The sequence below is a fragment of the Myotis davidii genome, unplaced genomic scaffold (genome assembly GCF_000327345.1).
Source record: "Myotis davidii unplaced genomic scaffold, ASM32734v1 scaffold641, whole genome shotgun sequence".
Lineage (NCBI taxonomy): Eukaryota > Metazoa > Chordata > Mammalia > Chiroptera > Vespertilionidae > Myotis > Myotis davidii.
This window is the reverse complement of record NW_006293232.1, coordinates 1,828,246-1,847,941: the sequence shown is the minus strand read 5'-3', so window position 1 is coordinate 1,847,941 and position 19,696 is coordinate 1,828,246. Positions and strand designations below refer to the sequence as shown.

General features: G+C 45.5%; 1 protein-coding gene across 1 annotated transcript in view; it reads left to right on the top strand.

Annotated features, from left to right (window-relative positions):
* Positions 1-17,784, top strand: part of ENDOD1 (endonuclease domain containing 1) — a 36,150-nt gene extending 18,366 nt beyond the window's left edge. The window contains 1 exon segment of the mRNA XM_015565978.1: positions 13,590-17,784. Coding sequence (XP_015421464.1) covers positions 13,590-14,792 — 1,203 coding nt within the window. The 3' untranslated portion in view covers positions 14,793-17,784.
* The last annotated feature ends 1,912 nt before the right edge of the window (positions 17,785-19,696 follow it).

Below are 19,696 nucleotides of genomic sequence, written 5' to 3'. Positions count from 1 at the left end.
GAATTCTCTTTATCCCTTCTCTGAGAGCTCCAAGGTCTCCTGGTTTATTCCTCACAATGTCCTTCACCCGCTCTGTGGCCCCAGCGGCCTCCCGCTGCCTTTCGGAAAGGCGGCTCTTCCCTGGTGCTGGGTGTTTTCTGTGGTGAGTGGATTCTCTTAGGACTCACCCAAGGCCTCGGATCTAGCTCATTCTAATGCGTGCCTCTGTGCAGAGGGCCTGTTTGCACCATCTAGCTCCAGCCCTGATAGGATTGTCTGATGATCTGATGATTATCAGCTACTCTCCCCGTGTCTTGTAAGGAGGGGCTCTCCCCCCATCTGGTGATGGGCAGTGGGTGGTAGCATCTCTGTAATGTTCCTGTGTGGACCGTAGTTCAGAAAACTGTGAACAGGAACAAAATTGGAACATCCACTGTTCGGCTCATCTGATTATTTAACTCTTGTTGAAAATAAAACAGACCCCAAGGGACATAGCTTCTCTCCCGCAGGGTTACAGGAGTTCACTAGGTTGTCTCCTGATCTCAGGATCTGGTCTGAATCATCCTGCATATGCTTGTCTAGCCTCAGCCTAAGATTCTCCAGGGAAGGAAACGCTGCCCTTCCTGAATCATTGCAGTTTCATAAGCATTTTGATGGTTTTTCTTGATGACCACCTTTTCCTGGGGCAGGTCCTGGAGCAGGTCTAGAGGACAGCCCAGCCCATTCTCTTTGGAGCCTTTCTGTCTTTGCACATCTGCACACCGGAGGAAATGAGGTGTGCATCAGGAGATTGTTGTGGAGGTCAAACGGGATCATTCAACAAATACGTCCTGGTTGAGGGCCATCATAACAGGTACAGGGAGCAGAGATAATAGGTACTGGCCCCGATCTGATCCTTCATTCAGGGGGACAGACAGGCGGACAAATGTAGTTTCTCTGCCAGGCAGACTTCTCCCCACGTTGGTGGTCAGCCTGCCTGTGGTGTCCCACATTCAGCTGCCCCTCAGCAGCAGGGTCACACCTGGCCCCTCCACCTGCCGGCTGCTGACCTGCCACTCCTTCTCTCCAGCCTCCCCCTCCCCACGTCCCCTGAGCCTGTCTCCCGTCCCACCTGCGCTTGCACCTGCGCAGTCTCTTTGCACCAGCAGTGCCATTAGCTGTCACCTGCAACCCCTTCCCTTGCCCACCTGGACGCTGAGGTCAGGCACTTCAGCTGTTTGCGGTGACAAGTTTGTCCTCTGCACCTGTCCCGGGACTACCAGTCATTGTTGTGGGTAAATTAAATACCAAACTGCAACCCTGGTGTCAGCAGAGCGGGCTGGCCCCATTAATCCTGCGGGGCCTTTGTGGGGCCTTCCTTTCTTTCTTCTTGTGAATTCCCTGGCACAGTGACCTCCGGAGGCTGGCACACCATCCCTGTTCTTCATACGCTCTGCCCACCGTGTCCCCACTTACAGCAGAGAAGCTGACCATCGCTGCCCTGAGTCCCCCAGGCACCCTCTCTGGCCTTCTCCGAAGAGGTTCCCTCGTGCCAGGCCCGCTGTCCTCCACTTGCTCCCAGTGTCATTCCCTTTGCTGACCCCCTCCCCTTTGTCACTGCTGCGGTCACAGCTTAGCAGTCTGCAAACGCCTACCAAGAACCTCCCACATGTGATTTAGGCAGACAGAAGTGCAAGAGATGATCTGGCCAGTAGTTGAGCCTCGGCCTATGAACCAGGAGGTCACGGTTTGATTCCCAGTCAGGGCACATGCCCAGGTTGCAGCTCCATCCCTAGTGTGGGGCGTGCAGGAGGCAGCCAATCAATGATTCTCACTCATCATTGATGTTTCTATCTCTCTCTCCCTCTCCCTTCCTCTCTCTCTAAAATCAATTTGGCTCAGTGGATAGAGTGTCAGCCTGAGGACTGAAAGGTCTCAGGTTCGATTCCAGTCAAGGGCATGTACCTTGGTTGCGGGCACATCCCCAGTGGGGCATGTGCAGGAGGCGGCTGATGGATGTTTCTCTCTCATCAATGTTTCTAGCTCTCTATCCCTCTCCTTCCTCTCTGTAAAAAATCAATACAATATATTTTAAAAAGAGAGAGAGAGAGAGATGATCCCAATGCCTGAGGAACACACAGTCTGTAAAATGGAAGGAGCAAATGCACAGGAACTGATCTCCGACACACAGGTTCCCCTGGTAACTCTTTCTTCTTGACTTTTAAACCCCGTCGGGTCCACTGTTACTGCTCTTTGGTAACCAATGGTAAGCTTCTCCCTATTCCTGTCCTCCCCACCCAGTCATCCCAGGCCTCTGTAAAGCCTCCTCTGCTCCTGTGTGTTCTGGAACATTCTGTGACCCTCCACCCCTGCTCAGGGCTGCCTCACTCCCTGGCTCCACGTGCAGTCCCCTGACTGGCCTTGGAGGTCTTTGCCGGGACCCCTGCTGAGTTCCCACTCTCCTGGGCCTGTGGGGTTGGTCACATGGAAACACTTGTGCAGGCGTGATGCTGGGAAGGGCGGTAGGGGGACTCCCCCGCACCTGCCATGTCTCTGGTCTGTTTCACAGAAAGCTTGTGCCGTCAGTGTGACTGTCCCTGGAGGAGTTGAGGGGAGATAGGGAGCGGACAGAAGTGGAGCAGAGGAGAGAGTGGGGGGTGGGCAGGGGATGGCTGACAGGGGTGCAGCCCCATGCTTGTGTCGTACAATCATTGTCCCTCCAACAAGCAGCTCCTCCTCCCTCCTCAGTGACAGTTCACCGGGCCACTGTGGTCCCTGAGGTTGCATGGATTTCACAGCTCAGACACCCGCGGGGACCGGGCTGTGCTCAGTGGCTCACTGCTGCTCTAGGCTGTCACCTTCTCATCGTCCCCTTGGGCTGCTTCCTGGTACAGAGACCCAGGTGGCCCCATCCTCCGTATGCCCCCTCTGCCTGGGGCTGTGTGTGCGTGCGTTGGGGGCTAGAAGACAGTCTTCGCTGATCCCTGTAATTCCTGCTTCTCAGCTAAGGTCCTGTTTGTCTCCCGCCTTTACCTATAACAAGAGGTCAGTTTCTGCAGCCTCCTCTCGCCCCACACAGTCATTTCCACGCCTGTCTTCCTTCTAGAGCCCTCTGTAGAAAAGGCCCTTTGTTGTCTCACCGAGGATTCTTTAATCATAGAGGGCCTTGGTCTTTGTCTCCATCTTCTCTTTCCTCTCTGAGGCAGGTGCCACACTGGTGATTCTCCCTTAGCTGAAGCTTTCTCCCTTTTTAAAATATATATATATATTGATTTCAGAGAGGAAGGGAGAGGGAGACATAGAAACATCAATGATGAAAGAGACTCATCGATTGACTGCCTTCTGCATGCTCCCTCGCCCCCCGGGATCGACCCTGCAATCTGGGCATGTGCCCTGACCAAGAATTGAACCCTGACCTCTTGGTTTATAGGTCAATGCTCAACCATTGAGCCAGGCGGGCTGGGCTCTTCTCCTCTTTGTGGACGTGACCACAGACTGTTGATTCTCCCACACCTGCGCCTGGCCTTCCAGCCTCTCTCCTCCCCATCCTGTCCTCCAGAGTGGCCACCCGTGCCTCTCTCATCCAGGGCAGGGGCTGCTGACGGCTCACGTGAGCAGCTTTGGAGTCTAAGAAGCGGAGCATAAGCCGCGGCTCTGACACTCATTTATTGGATGACCTTGTGCATGTCACTTGTCTGAGTTTTCATTTTCCTGTGTGTAAGCTGATGATAATGCCTACCTGGTAGGGTTTGGTGGGGAGTCAGTGGGAGGCAGCCATGCTGTTATAGTCCTTTGCAAACCTGCTCTCATTTTGCTGTATCTGAGGACACGTCTATCGCTGTTTGTTTGAAATTGGCCTTTCTATTGTTTTTAAATCAACTTCCTGGAAAACCAATTTAGTCTTGTCGTAAATAATAATATCCACGCAATCATGTTTATGAAATGCTGGTCATATTTTCCTGGGACCCATTAAACAGAAATTGACAGCAATGAAAATGAAAACACTCCTTTATATACTTCTGACTATTCTGGGAACCACAGGGTGCCCTGCACTGCAGCGCATCTCTTACTTGAGTCTCCCACCACAGTGCCCGACCACAGAAAGCATGAGAGCACGTCGACTCTTTGTTGTTCATATGCCTCCCTGGCTACCTGCTCGTCTGTAGTTCCAACCTCTCTTCTGCTCCCAAGCTCCCGTTCTGAATCTCCGGCCGCTATACGCTATTTCTGCCTGTGCGTGTAGTCTCATTGAAAGGTCGGCCTGTTTACTTTTCCTGCCCTGCCCCTCGTTTCCCGGTGACCTCAGCTCTGGCCCTTGACATCATCTTCTAGTTTCCACCGGCCTTCCCACATCAGCGCTCACATCTTGAGCTTCTTCCTTCCGGAATCTTGCACGTGTCCTTCCTTTTCCATTCCCTCGCCTGCCTTTGTGGTCCAGGCTTTCCTGCCCAGAGCAGCCAGGTGAATCCTCCTGGAATGACACATCCCTAGTGATACGTTGGTCCTTAGAAACCGCCAGGGAGCTTCTACTGTGTACAGTAGGGCGGAGTGTGTGATAGCTGCTGAAGTCAGACCATGCGGGTTTGTGACCTCACCGGCCCTCGCTGACAGTGTGGCACTGGGCACCCTGCTCAGTGTCTGAGCCTTAATTTTTCCTTCTGTAAAGGAAAGTAATAGAGACCCTGTAAGGATTAAAGAAGATACTTTATGTAAAGCACTTATCCTGGTGCCTGGAACAGTCCTCACTAAGTGGTAGTTACAATTAGTCTACGATTAGTAATCTGTATATCAGGTCATCTATAAACTGGTCCCCTACTATCCTTTCCAGTAAACCTTGCTTTTTCCTTACTCAATCCTGTTCTCACAGGCTGCTTGTCTCTGCCTCAAGCCTTTGTCGAGAAGTATTGTTAAGCCTTACTGACCTTCCGTTTCTCTAAATGTATTGAAGTCTTGCACATCCTCCTAATCCCACCTCAGCTTCACCTCCAGGAAGTCTTCCTTGGCTGCACACATGGTGCCCGCCCTTCCTCTGAGATTTGATTGTTCTTTTTTCTTTACACCGTTTATTTGGCATTTAACATAAACTGCATTACGCTGTTGTTTTTCCTCGATTTCCAATGTAACTCTGTCTGTATCTATGTCTTGTTTTCCTAAATAGATGGCGAGTTTCTTGATGTGAAGGTCTATTTTGAGGCCTATAAAGCATGCAAAACAGTGGCTGTGGGGCCGGACCTCCTCAGTTCATGCCCTGATGCTACTACTCCCGAACCGTGTGACCTTAGCAAGTTACTCAATCTTGATGTGACTCAGTTTCTTTATCTGTCAACAGGTTGAATAATAGTACCTAGTTTTGTGAGTTTGAATGAGTCAATACTTAGCACAGCCACTGACTGATTTAATGCATGTAAAGTTCTCAGGCCCTAGCCAGTTTGGCTCAGTGGATAGAGCACTGCCTGCAGACTGAAGCATTTGTTTCTGGTCAAGGGCACGTACCTGGGTAGCAGGCTCGATCCCTGGCCCTGGTCAGGTGTGTGTGTGAGGCAATTAACCGATGTGTCTCTCTCACATCGATGTTTGTCTCTCCCCCTCCTTTCCACTCTCTAAAATATCCTCTGGTGAGGACTAACAACAACAACAACAAAAATAAAGTTCTCAGAATGCCTGGCATAAAGTGCTCAATAAATGTTGTTGCTATTAATATTATTTACTAGAGGCCCAGTGCACAAAATTCATGCAAGGGGCTCGGCCCTCACAGCCCCGGGTTCGTCCAGACAGTCATCCAGAAGGTCGTCCGGATGGTCGTTCTGCTGTTCGGTCTAATTAGCATATTCACTATTATATAGGATTATTATTACCAATCCTGATGCTTCCTCCCACAGAACTAGTCACAAAAATGTATGCTTATAAATATATATTATAATAAAGTAATAAATATTGTTGAATGGGTGAATATTTCCCCTCCAGTACTTTTTTAAATTTTCTACCAGTCTATTTTTTTTTTTTTACATGCATCCTAGCAGGAAATTTGAAAGTCTTCTTTTATTTAATTCCAAAGCAAAAGAGAAATCCCATGGGTTTAAATAGCTTTTAATGTCTGGTGGAAGGAAACAGACCAAGTCGTTGGGAGAAACTATTTTTTCTTGGTACTAAATTTGAAAGGAATTTATTATAAGATTATTTATGGGGCAGGATGCTGGTGGAGGGGGGAGCTCATTCTTCTAAAACCTACTTAACATGTTGTGATTAGGAAGAAAAAGTTTCCATGAAACACAGGAACAATATCAAATTACCCTGGCAGCCCAGGGGACTAGGTCAGCAGGGAAGAGGATTACACAGTGAGATCTTTGTACCTACCCCTACTTCAGAGAGTCTGCTGGGAAACCAAAGAATAAGATTAGTGGTGCACACAAAAGGGCAAGTGTAGCCCAGAAACCATAGTCTGAAATTACCTCTTACATCATAGGTGCATTTTTTGTCTTTAGGAAGTGGTGTTGTCAGTAATTTACTGTAATTGCAATAGCCAGATCATTAAACTATGTCTGCAGAGAGCATGGAAAATACATATGTCCTTTACATGACACTGTAGCAAATAATATTTTAGATTTTAAAAATCACATGCATGTACCACTTTTCATACAGTTTCCCATACGTGCATTAAGTATTTTGTTACACACACAGTTTATCATTCCTTCAGAAAGTGAGAGCCTACCAAGACGCTCTTGGTTGTGGAATAAATAAGCATGGTGGTGATGGGAAGCTGGTATAGTGATTTTTTTTTTTAGATTTTCAGATGATTCTTTAACAAATGGTAATAAAACATTAGTCATCTTGGGATCTGAAGAAAGTCTTGTCATGGGTTAAAAACTGGTTTTAAGGCAAGAAGTAGAAATCATGAGGGGCATTTCTCTCAGTGGAGGTCAGTTAGGCCCTGGGAATTAGTATGTTTACAAATGATATGGTGAAGTGACTTTTTAATGTAATATCTAGATCTTCACCTGAGAATATGCTTTTTTATTTTAATTTTAAAAAATTGATTTCAAAGAAGGAGAGGGAGAGAGAGATAGAAACATCAATGATGAGAGAGAATCATTGATTGGCTGCCTCCTGCATGCCCCACACTGGGGATGGAGCTCACAACCTGGGCATGTGTCCTGACCAGGAATCAAACTGTGAATTTAAGATACGTATGTCCAAATTATTGACAGGTAAAAAAGAATTTTACAAGAGAAAATAATCAAGGAAAGTTTGAAATAGAACTAAATAGAAATGTTAGAAAAGAAAAACAGTCATTAAGATGCAAAAAGAAAGACACCTCAACAAACAAGTAGACTAGATATAGCTAAAGAGAGATCTAGTGAATTGGAAGATATATCAGAGGAACTCACCTAGAATACAACATGGAGAGTTAATGAGATATAAAATATGAGAAAGGATGTAAAATGCAAAGGTTTGAGGTGTAGCTAATTAGATCCTCAAAGGAGAGAATAAAGGGTTTTTGGAAGGTCAATATGTCATCTTATAAGACACCCTTTGTTATTTTTGTCAGAGATTAATTCTGGATTAGATAAACCTTGGGACATTTCTCTATTTTTTTATTTTTTGTTTTAACTTTGTTTAGTATTATTCACACTCATTTATCTACATATGTGTGTTAAACTAAAGTTATGACTAGATAAGCCAAACCTAGAATGCCTGACACTTCCATGGACTTCTTCTCCAGCACCCAGCCACAGCTGATTAGGCAGGGGTGAGCATTTAACTCAAGGATGGCATTCTATAGGCTTGTCTTGACATGGCCTGATATGAAAAGTTGAGCTGGATAACTCAGATTCTGTCTCTTGAGCATTTGAAGTAGGAACTTACTAAGTAACAGAATTAGCTAGGATTAAAGGTAAATGATAGAATCAGTGGCCAGGGAGGCCATGATGATCCATGTGCAAACTGAAGTGATGATTGAACAGAGACCACAAGTTCACAGGGGCCACAGTGTAGAAAAGAGCTATGCAGAAAGAAGTAGATGAAGAAGCCAGGAGGGAGAGAGAAAAAGTCTGACAGGTCAAGTGTGGCTGAATGATGGCAATCATTAACACCGAATTAGTCTCAGCTACAGACTCTTGCTGCCAAAATTCCCTAGAGCTGCCTGGAACCCGTTTCTGGTTCCAGCATTGCCAAGCTATTCCGCAGTTCTGGATCTCTGGGAGCCTGTTGGTTCAACTTCTCTTGGTTTCTATGTAATTTTATCCTTCCAGTGAACCATCCATATAGGAGGCAACACCACCAAGTCTTTGTTCATTGAAAATAGAAAGTCTTAAGGAACATAGTCCAGATTCAGTTAAGCCTTTCAGTTTATCCAGGTAACAGTGCCTGTAGCCCAAGCATGTCAAACTCAAAGGCTAACACGGGCCAAATAAACAAGGTTTAAGCTTCTGTGGGCCGCAAAAAAAGAAAAGCTTCAATTTTCATAGAAATGTAGGTTTATTTCAATAGAGACATGCTGAATACAAAGGGCTGGAATAAATGAGTAATCGTTAACATAAAATAATAAAAAATTTTAATAAAAATTAATATTTTTTCTTGAACGTTAACTTACCAGACACTGAATAACTGCACAAATTAATAAGTGTAACGCAAATAAACCTATTTTTCTTGTTCTCCAAAAGTGAAATATTTCCCTTGCGCACACCCAACAAGTCAGTCCAAGACTAATGACGTGGCCATCAGCCGCCAAAACATTCGCTGCTAGTATTAGTGGAGGGAAATGGTGCGCCTGCACATAAGGCAAATACCATAAGGGAAATGAATACAACATGTATATAGTAATCAGTCATTAGTGAATGTTGTAGTTTGTTATTAATAATTATGTGTAACAGGATATTGTAAAAATTAAGTTACAAAATTTTTATTAAAATGTTTCTTGCATACCATTATATTGACTGGGCCACAAAAATATTCATTGTGGGCTGCAGGTTTGACATGCTTGCTATACAGAGTCCCTTTCCTAACTGTTGAAATCCTTTCTGTGCAGTGGGAGCAGAGGAGGTTATGGTGAGGGGACTGATTTTACAGTTTTTTCTCCAGAAAGTTTTGCTGTGTTTGCTGTTCTCTACTACCCCTACTGGTGTAGAGGGGGAAAAAAAAGAAGTGGCCAAGTGAGGAGCTGATAGGAACGCTGTGGGCCAGACCGCTGACCGGTTTCTAAGGGTAATAGGAGTCTGGAAACTGCTCTGGCCAGCTGCCCTCTGCCTGTGCTGCCACACTAGACTCTGAAGCTAATGGCTCAGCTGCCATGTGACCTGGGCAAAGGCAACAGGGTGGCATGAAAGCCAGCCTGGAGGTGTGCCCTTTTCCCTTCCTTGCCATTCTCTCTTCAGTCCAGGGCTGCAGCACCCGGGGCTCAGATATCAGCTTCTTTCCCTGCAACCTTGAGGAGCTTCAGTTATTCCATGGCACAGAGAGAAAAGTAGATTGCAAACAGTGCGGCATTTTTTCCTGCTCGGTGACAGAAAACTGGTATAACAGTCCATGAAGATGGGGAAAGTATGGCTTAGTAATAAAGGATATATGCTTTAAGTATAAAAAGACTGATCTCAGTTCAAATCCTGTTCCTGCTAATTATTGGGTGACTTTGAAAAGTTACATCATCTTTCTGTGTTTTAGTTTCCCCATCCATAAAATAAGGTAAAAATACCTTCCAGTCAGGCCAGTGTGGCTCACTGTTTGAGCATCACCCTATGAACTAGGAGGTCAAGGTTCCATTTCCGCTCAGGACACATGCTGGGATTTTGGCCTCAGTCCTCAGAAGGCAGTGTGCAGGAGGCAGCTGATCAATGATTCTCTCTCATCATTGATGTTTTTCTCTCTCCCTCCCCTTTCCTCTCTGAAATCAACAAAAATATATTTTTAAAAATGCCTTCCATATAGTGCTATGTTGAAAACAATTATTTAGTAGTTTAAATCATATTAGTCCCTGACCCTCACACCCCATCACCATATAGATATAGTATACAGGCCTTCTACCTTGATTTCAAACATTATATTGTATCTTGTCATCAAGCCATAGAACTGAATTTGGAATCATATAGTGACCATAGAGATGGGGATCTGCAAAAGCAAGGAAAGGGGAGGGAAGATGTGCTCTCTTCTGCATGCATATCCACAGCATCTAGTTTAGTCACTCCTTTGCCTAAGGGGGCCCAGGGCAGGGAGGTGCACAGAGCCCATTGTAGCATTAATTAAGTCCTGGCCTTCTCAGCTATCTTGGTGCTTCCTGGCCCATTTCCTTGGTACCTATGAAGGCAGAGTAGAAAAGGCTTAAAACCTGGTTGCCAGGTGCACAACTATAGCAGAAATGTGAGCCCCATGAACCCAAGTGGCCTGAGAGGATGCAGAAGCAACCAGCTAAATCTCCTTTGACCTTGGCAACTGGAAGGCCATGTTCTAAAGTTTGGGAACAAGTCAAAACCCTCAGTCCTGGTTTCTGCCTAAAAGAGGATATTGTGTTGTCTCCCTCTCCCTCCCTCCTTACTCTCTCCCTCCCTCCCTCCCTCCTCTCCTCCCTTCCACGCTCTCTTTTCCTATCTTTTATCCCTCCCCTTTTGTCTCTCTCTCTCTAGCTCCCTCTCCCTTCCTCCCTCCCTCCTTATCTCCTTCCCTCCCTCCCTTCCTTCTTATCTTCCCCCTATCTTTTATCCCTCCCCTTTTGTCTCTCTCTCTCTAGCTCCCTCTCCCTTCCTCCCTCCCTCCTTATCTCCTTCCCTCCCTCCCTTCCTTCTTATCTTCCCCCTATCTTTTATCCCTCCCCTTTTGTCTCTCTCACTCTAGCTCCCTCTCCTTTCTCATCCAAGAGTCTCTCTTCTCTGCGCATGTTCCAGGCCTGCCATCCACCCCGTAGGCACTGTTTCATCCCCGATGGCCCTCGGGCTGACAACACACCTGCATGCTGCCTATGCTCTGTTACAGGAGCAATTAAAAAACCAGCTCCAGACTTTCCCTTGAGAGGATCAAGAAGTTGTAGGCTACATGCAGACAGAATGCCTAGTAACCATGGAAACACATGCATCTGGAAATCCCTGACCTTACACCCAAGACTCCACAATCTTGGCTCTGCCATATCTTGATCTCATGATTTAGGAATGAGGCGGATATGTCCATGTGGTATATCTTTCAACCATAGGAGAGCAGCAGCAGAAGCTTTACAAATCACTGAGCTCTTTATCTCTGTCCTCTGGGGATCTGGTAGGAGTGGAGAACATTGCTGCTTCTAGGACTCGGGGAAGACTGGAGCAGCCTTGAAGGCTGAGGCTGTGGAGTAATCCATTAGATGTCAGTAAATATTGCTGCCTTCACATCAATTTGCTCATCCATTGCCCTTGCTAACCCTAAACCTACCCCCATGAATATGCCCACATTTGCCATTGCAGAACTGAAGAAATACATTATTGGTTTTCCTCCCGACAAGAGGTACAAGACAATTCACGTGGCCTTGATCCCCTTGGGGTAGTGATGGGTTTAGTAGCACTAACTCTAGGAAATCAGTTATTAAGAATTTACTTATTTAAAAAAATAAATATTTTTTTATTGATTTTGGAGAGGAAAGGAAAGGAAGAGAGAAAGAAAGAAACATCAATGATGAGAGGGAATCATCGGCTGTCTTCTGCATGCCCCCATCCAGGATCAAGCCTGAAACTCTGGGCGTGTGCTCTGACCGGGAATAGAACTGTGACCTCCGGGTTCATAGGTTATTGCTCAACCACTGAGCCACACTGTCTGGGCAAGAATTTACTTATTTTAATTCGTTTCTTGTTTGCTTCCTTTTGAAAGTAACACTATAAATAATTTGTGGATTGATGTCAGTAGGAGAGGTATAGGGAGAAAAACAAGAAAGTAGAGGAGGAAAAATCACTAGCATCCCCAGGAATCAAACAACCATTGTGGACATTTTCTTGTTTCCTTCCAGTATTTCTTGCCTATTTTTAAACTTAAAAATTTGTATTTACTAAATTTTATATTCTCTTTTTCTTTCAACATTATAGCATATATTTCCCCATCATTACAAATTCATCATAATTACAGATGCTTTTGAATGGCTTTGAGATATTTCTCTGATTAACAATGTTTACTTAACTTCCTTTGTTTTTTGAAAATGTGTGTGGGTTCTGCTTCCTATTATGCCTGTCTGCCATGATGACTATCTCAGGGCATAGAGAAGGATTAGTACCTTGAGATTCTAATGTGTGTCAGTCCTTGGTTGGGTCCAGTGGGGAATATACAGGGTCCCTGATATCAAGGAATTGACAATCCAGTTTGAGAGGTAAAAACAGAGTCATGGGTCAGTCCTTAGCTCTTTCCTTTTGCCCTTGCAGATTGGTAAAGTGAAAGTATATATTATAGCCGAAACCGGTTTGGCTCAGTGGATAGAGCGTCGGCCTGTGGACTGATAGGTCCCAGGTTCGATTCTGGTCAAGGGCATGTACCTGGGTTGCGGGCACATCCCCAGTGGGGCATGTGCAGGAGGCGGCTGATCGATGTCTCTCTCTCATCGATGTTTCTGACTCTCTATCTCTCTCCCTTCCTCTCTGTAAAAAATCAATAAAATACATTTTAAAAAAAAGAAAGTATATATTATACACTGAATTTAAAAAGAAAAACAAAATCAAGATTACACACACACACACACACACACACACACACACACACACAGTGCGGGGCAAAAGTAGGATTATTGGTACATATCTAGATTGACCTAGACTGAAAAGTAATTGTTCATAACAGTAAATGTCATGGGGAGATTAAGTTCAAACAGCAGTTGGTCAAATTATAATTTTAGTTTAGCCTAAATATCTAATAACTGATGATAAGCTATATATTTTCCCTCATTTGATTTAGATGCTGTGATTGAAGTTGACTTTTTTCATATATCCCAAAGTATATAAACATTCATTAAGGATGTGTTCATTACATTGCAGACAACATTGGTGGCTGATTATCTGAATCGCAGTTCTGATTTTTATGGGCTGATTAAGATCTACTTTCCCCTTGCTTTCATTTTCACAATCAAGTTGAATCTCATGGAAAAATATTCCAGAAAAGAGCTATGAAATTCATCAAACCACAGCAGATTAAAAAAGCATGACATGATGGTGTGTGTGTGTGTGTGTGTGTGTGTGTGTGTGTGTAAGAGAGAGAGATAGGGTATTACTGCAGAGCAGGAGTGGAGGATACACAGAGTAATATAGGAAACCGCGTTTGAAAGATGATCAGCATTGAGGGATGTTAGAATGAACGGAGTGTACATGCACCAGAAGCCAAGCCCTTCCAAACCCAAGTGTAGGAAGAGTAATGGGGACTTCTGTTAGACTTGCAGGGGTGGGGAAACGTCCATTCTTGGGCTGTAGAAGGCCCGTGAAATCATTTGGTCTTGCCCTGCCAAGGCATTAGGGGTGAGTTAATTAAATGTTTGGCCAAATATGGCAGGCTAATATTTAAGTTGATCATTTTGTCTGGCCCAAGAATGATGTTACAAATATCCAAATGGCCCTTGGCAGAAAGAAGGTTCCCCACCCCTGTGTTAGGGTCTTGGCAGAATGATTCAAGACCACGGATGCATCTGAACACTCCCTCTCCTCTTTCAGATCGATGACCCCAACAGCAACCTTGAGGAGGTGACTGATGAGGCTGACGCCATCACCACGGTGGACAGTCTGGGAAGCAAGCAAGCCTTGACTACAGATTACCTGGATTCTGATTATCAGAGAGGACAGCTGTACCCCTTCTCCCTCAGCAGTGACTTGCACACGGCCACATTCGCTCTCACAAATGCGGCTCCGATGACCCAGACCTTCCAGGAACGGTGGTACATGAATCTGAACAGCCTCATGGACCGGGCCCTGACCCCACAGTGTGGAGGTGGGAACGACCTATACATCATCACAGGCGCCGTGCCCTCAGACGTCAAAGTGAAAGACAAGGTGACCATCCCTAAGTTTGTTTGGCTGGCAGCCTGCTGCGCTGTCCCCGGAGGAGGCTGGGCCATGGGCTTTGTCAAGCACACCACGGACGGTGATGTCATAGAGGATGTGATGGTGAAAGAACTGGAGAAACTGCTGCCGTCTAACCCTCAGTTGTTCCAGAACAACTGTGGTGAAACAGAACAGGACACGGAGAAAATGAAAAAAATCCTGGAAATGGTTAACCAAGTCCAGGATGAAGAGCGGATGGTGCAATCTAAAGAAACCACTAGTGCCCTCCCCAGCACCAGGAGCAAGAGGTCTGCTCTGCAGCCTCCAGAGGCCCCCGAGGAAAGGAGTAGCTTCCTGGGGAATCTCGTGGGCTTCATCGCTACCCCATTCATCAAGCTTTCCCAATTAATTTGCCACCTTGTGGTAGGCATCCTGAAGAACACTGTGTATGTCCTGTGGTATGTCGCCAAGCAGGTGATTAATGGCATAGAAAGCTGCCTTTACCACCTGGGTTCAGCCACTGTCTCGTACTTCTTGGCCATTGGGGAAGAGTTGGCAAGCATTCCCTGGAAGGTACTCAAAGTCATAGTCAAAATCATCAGGGCCATTCTCCGCATCCTTTGTTGTCTGCTGAAGGTGGTTTGCCGCATTCTGGGCATCCCTGTCCGCGTCCTTGTGGATGTGGCCGCTTTCCCCGTGTACACCATGGGCGCCATTCCCATTGTGTGCAAGGACATTGCAGTGGGCCTCGGTGGCGCCATCTCTCTGCTCTTTGACACCGCTTTTGGCACCATGGGTGGCCTATTTCAGGTTGTCTTTAGCGTTTTCAAGCGAATTGGCTACAAGGTTACTTTTGAAAATTCTGGGGAGCTATAGAACTCAAAAAACGAATAGTGGCCAGTCACAGTAAATTTGATTTTTTTTTTTTTAAATAGAGAAGGCTGGAATACTTTGTACAATGGGTCTTTGTTCATTCTCAGCTATCATTAATTTTGGCCTTTCATGGGGATGTCTGTATGCTTTTGCAAAGGAAGATGGTGCACTTTAGACTTGACCCTAGAGAAATGTTCAGGGTAGGACTACGTGTAGGTCATCTGATATGAAATGAGCAAACTTCTAAACCATAACCTTTAGTTATTTACTCTGATACAGATGACCAGCTGAGACATTCTGGTGTTCATTAAAATTCTACAAGAGGGGAAAATTAGAAAGAGGACAAGTTGAAACCCAAGGGTTTCTGAGACGATGAGAAAGAAGTCTTGTTCCTCCTATTACTCTCTGAGACTCAAGGCAAAACTGGTATAAATATTCTTGGTCAATGTGTCTTTCGCTTCTGTTTCTCCTCAGCTCAGCCGACCTTGGTGAGGTGCGGACATGCCTCCCTGGTGAAATAGCTTTCTTAGGGAATAGAGTCTGCTATATCCCTTAGCTTTCTATGGCTTCCAAGGACCTTTAAGATTTTTTTTTCTCCAGAGTTGAATTTTGCTGAATTTTTCTTTTATGTAACGATAAACATTTTATGCCAAAAGGGGCATAGCAAACTTTGAATGCAAGGGCAAAGATGATTTTCCCCTTGAACAGTGTAGGACAGTCTTCTTGGGTATAAAGAAGAGGGCACCAGGGTCAGAGCCCAGCTCTGAGCAAGTGCTGTAGGTCCCAGAACATCCCTAGCCAAGCTTGGACTAACTTGAACTATATTCAATATCTGGCTGACAAGATTGAGCTCAAAGACCTACATGTTAAGCTACTATGGAAATTCAAATTCTGCAGCATACTAGATCAGTCTTTCTTATACATCAAGCAAATACCCAACACAGTAAAACACATTGACTTCTGTCCTTAGATGATTGTTTTGGTATAAATGTATAGAAAAGAGCCACCGAACAAAAACTATTCTAGCCGTCTGGAAAGTTTACATATGTATAAACTTGAGTAAGAATTCTCTCTTAGACAGTTATTTTTATAGTGTGTTTGAGGCTAGAAAGCATCACTCTCCCATTAATGCAAATGGATCTGAGAGCTAATTCCCCAGTGTTTTGATCAAACACTTGTCATTTTAAATATTGCACTGAAAACGGTAAGAAGAAGAAGCAGAATCTCCCAAACTTTGCTCTGCCTTTCACAGCTGAGAATGAATGGTCCGGATTTTTCTAAGTGTCCTAAAGAGTTGCTGTAAGGTTAAAAAAAAAAAAAAAAAGTCAAGTGTAAAATACTGGTCTTGGGGGCACAGGCCACCATTCATCTGAAAGTCAGATGCAGAAACCTGGGGTCCGGAAAGACAACAGGGAGGAAAGGATGAGTCAACTATTTGTATCGGGTTGGAGGATGAGAAACGTGAGTGTAGTGAGTTACATTTTGCAGAAAAATCATTGAATTCGACCCCAAGTAGAAGAGCAGCCAGCCAGCTGGCATCCTGATCAATTTGTGATGCAAGGTTGGGGAGTATGACCCCGGACTGGTCCATGATAGGGGGCTATGAACTCCATTTAAGACTCTTAAGCAGTATTTCACCAACACTTCTGTTTGTAAGCATTAACACCCGTGATTGTGCTACTCTTCACCTCAGCAGTGTGAAGGTACAGGGAAGGGTGAGGCTACTAATGGGTCAAGAATCCTGCTGGATGAAAGAAAGAGAATCTTAGACGTGACCAGAAAGATAGTCTGGCCAAACCTTCATTTGACGAGGAGCCTGGGGCACAGGGAGGTAACAGGCTTGCCTTCCGTTTCACGGCTACCTGATGGCGCATCAGGAACCACGATCTTTTGCACACGTCCCATCACAGCCGGGATGTCAGATATGTGGTGTGTGTGGTACTATTCAGCTGCCTCCCTGGACTATGGCAGAGTTTTCTCCATCATCCATCAAACAGACTAATCAGTTGGACATGCCTATGTGGTGACACTATTGGCCATCCATGCACAGCATCATGCTTACCGCCTCCCACAGGCTCTGTGTTCCTTCCTAGTACATATCTGCAAACTGAAAGGCCCAAGAGGGCATCCATGGCAGCTTAAGCCCCTTGGCGCCATGCAAGGAGCAGGGCATCCACACTGTTTCTTGAGGGCCATTTGGAAGTGTCTTCTGTTTCATGGCTTGTTTAATGTCTTATTTATTTATTCTTGCACGGCTTTTTTTTTGAAATTTGTGAAGGGATAATAAAGCAAAAATATTTTTACGTTTGGGTGGCTGAGCCTCTGCCCTGGAACACTAGCAATGACTGTGCCTCTGGCTCACGGGCACAGGGACCCAGCACGTGGCTGGACTGCTGGTCTGCTCCCAGCCAGCTACTTTGGGTTGTGAGGTGGGAGTTCGGGTTGATAAACCCCATCTCTGGCTTGGAGATTTTTCCGTGGCTCTGTTACGTTCTCAGGCCCTTGGGGAAGTCAGCCACCTATTCATTCTAGGGAGCTGATTTTCTAGCGTGTGGACCAGCCACACTTGTGGACACTCCTTTTCCATTGTGCCTTTTGAATGTTGGCTTCTCACTCGGCATTAACACTTCCACTTAGATGCAGACCAGGGAGTTTGGAGGAGGAATTAGAGTGAAGCGCTGGTCATTCATTCAATCATTCATTCATCTATCCAATATGTATTTGAACATCAAGGTTGCAGAGATAAACACTACATGGATCACATCTTTGAGGAGTTAATAGATCTAGTAGGGAGACCACCTGGTACAACTGCATGGTAAGTGCTACAGCAAAGGTACTAGCAGCCGGTCCCTGGGGCGCGGGAGGAAAGACCACAGAACCATGGAAATCCGTGCCGCCTTTAGAGAGGGTGTGACAAGAGCCAATTTGACATTTTCAAGCTATGTACAATGCTGTGCACCTTGCAATGCTCAATAAAGTAATTGTTGACAACTCATTGGCCATTGTGTGAAATGTCTGAAGGGGGAGAATTCTAATGGTTGAAATGGGGTTTGGGGATTCTCTGCGATTTTTATTTTTTTCCATTTCTTGATCCACTCAAGCAGTTTCCACTTAAATTGGCTTCGTGCCCTCTCCACCTTCTCCCTCCCCACCCTAATTTTGAATTCTACGTGGGGAAACAGAGAGAAGGTTAGATCAGTGAAATAGGCTTAGAACTGCGTTTCAGTGTTGTTTTTCTGAAAGCTATTTGGGATATGAAGTGTTTGTGATTCGTCCTTCATAAATAAGCACCGAAGGCATATAGCTTCACTGATCTGAATCACAAGGGACATGATAGAAACACTCAATTATTTGTTTATTCATTAGGACACTCCCACAGCATCAGAAATAACAGTCTCTGCAGGGGGCGCTGTCTTCTCTGTGGCCTTTGGTAGGGCCCCGCTCTGGGGGGAGGTGGCAGTAGTTCTTGGCTGCCTTTCCAATGAGGTCAGGGTCTTACGTGTGACTCTGTCCCATTCAGCATTTCCCTCAAGCTCACCACACAATAGGCAGGTTTTAGAGTTACACGATGAGCAATACAGTGTGGGCTCCTTGACTGTCACAAATGGGTTCTCAGATTTCACATTATCTCTTTTTGTAGATACCCCCCTGTCCCGTCCCAGCCCCCCCCCATAATGGCTTGATTTCTAACAATTACGTCCAAACCAATTACAGTTGATCCTTGAACAAAACTTTTTTTTTCAATAAATACCTGTACTGTGTATGGTCTGCAATCAGGAATCTGAGGATGTGGAGGGCTGAATGTATGCATTGTCTACACCAGCCGTGGGCAAACTACGGCCCGCGGGCCGGATCCGGCCCGTTTGAAATGAATAAAACTAAAAAAAAAAAAAGACCGTACCCTTTTATGTAATGATGTTTACTTTGAATTTATATTAGTTCACACAAACACTCCATCCATGCTTTTGTTCCGGCCCTCCGGTCCTGTTTAAGAACCCGTCGAGTCAAAAAGTTTGCCCACCCCTGGTCTATACCGTGTTATATAGGGGACTTGAACCTCCAGGGATTTTAGTATTCGCAGGGAATTTTGGGACCAATCTCCTCCAGATACCAAGTTGGGGGGAGTCAACAGTTATATATGGCTTCTCAACTGCTTAGGTCAACTGTAGTTTTAAGCTTAAATTTCAAGAGTGCTGACAACCACTTGTCATTGTTTTGTGTGTTGAGTCCACAGTGAGATGCTCTCAGGAGGTGGGCTCCTGGACGTTTCTCCTGGAGGCAGTATCGCCTAATGCTCAAGACCCAGGCTCTGGAGTCAAAAGCACTTAGGCCTGAATCCTGGCTTTGCCTCTTACTGTGTGGTGACGTGGGCAACTTACTAACTTGGGCAAGTTACCACCCAAAGCCTTCGTTTCTCCATCTGTAAAATGGGGCTAATCATTAGCACCTACTTCAGAGGGTTCTAAGAATTCAGTAAGTTAATGAAGATAAAGCATGTCGTGCCATGCTTGTCACATGGTAAGTGCGCAGTGAATGTTAATTATTGTTGCTGTAGCTGTTGTAGGTAATAATATCCACACATCTTGGATGAAATTGGCCGTCCTGGGATTGCAGGATGTTTCCAGATTAGAGCTGGGAAGGTTCAAGGTTAAGGTACAGTCTGGGAGTTGAGGTCATGAATGAAAATGAAGGAATCTAGCGCCTCATCAGTGGTGTCAATGTACTGAAGAAATAGGTGAGGGTTTGGCCCTAGACTCTAGAAAAATGAGGCTGTGGGAACAGGACCTCAACCTGTTTCCAGCACCATGCAGGAAGGAAGGCATGCGCATTTCCGGTCTCTCAAATAGAGCGCTTTTTCCCTCCAGGCTTCTTCCTTGCTGGGTTCACAGCCTTACAACAGACTCAGC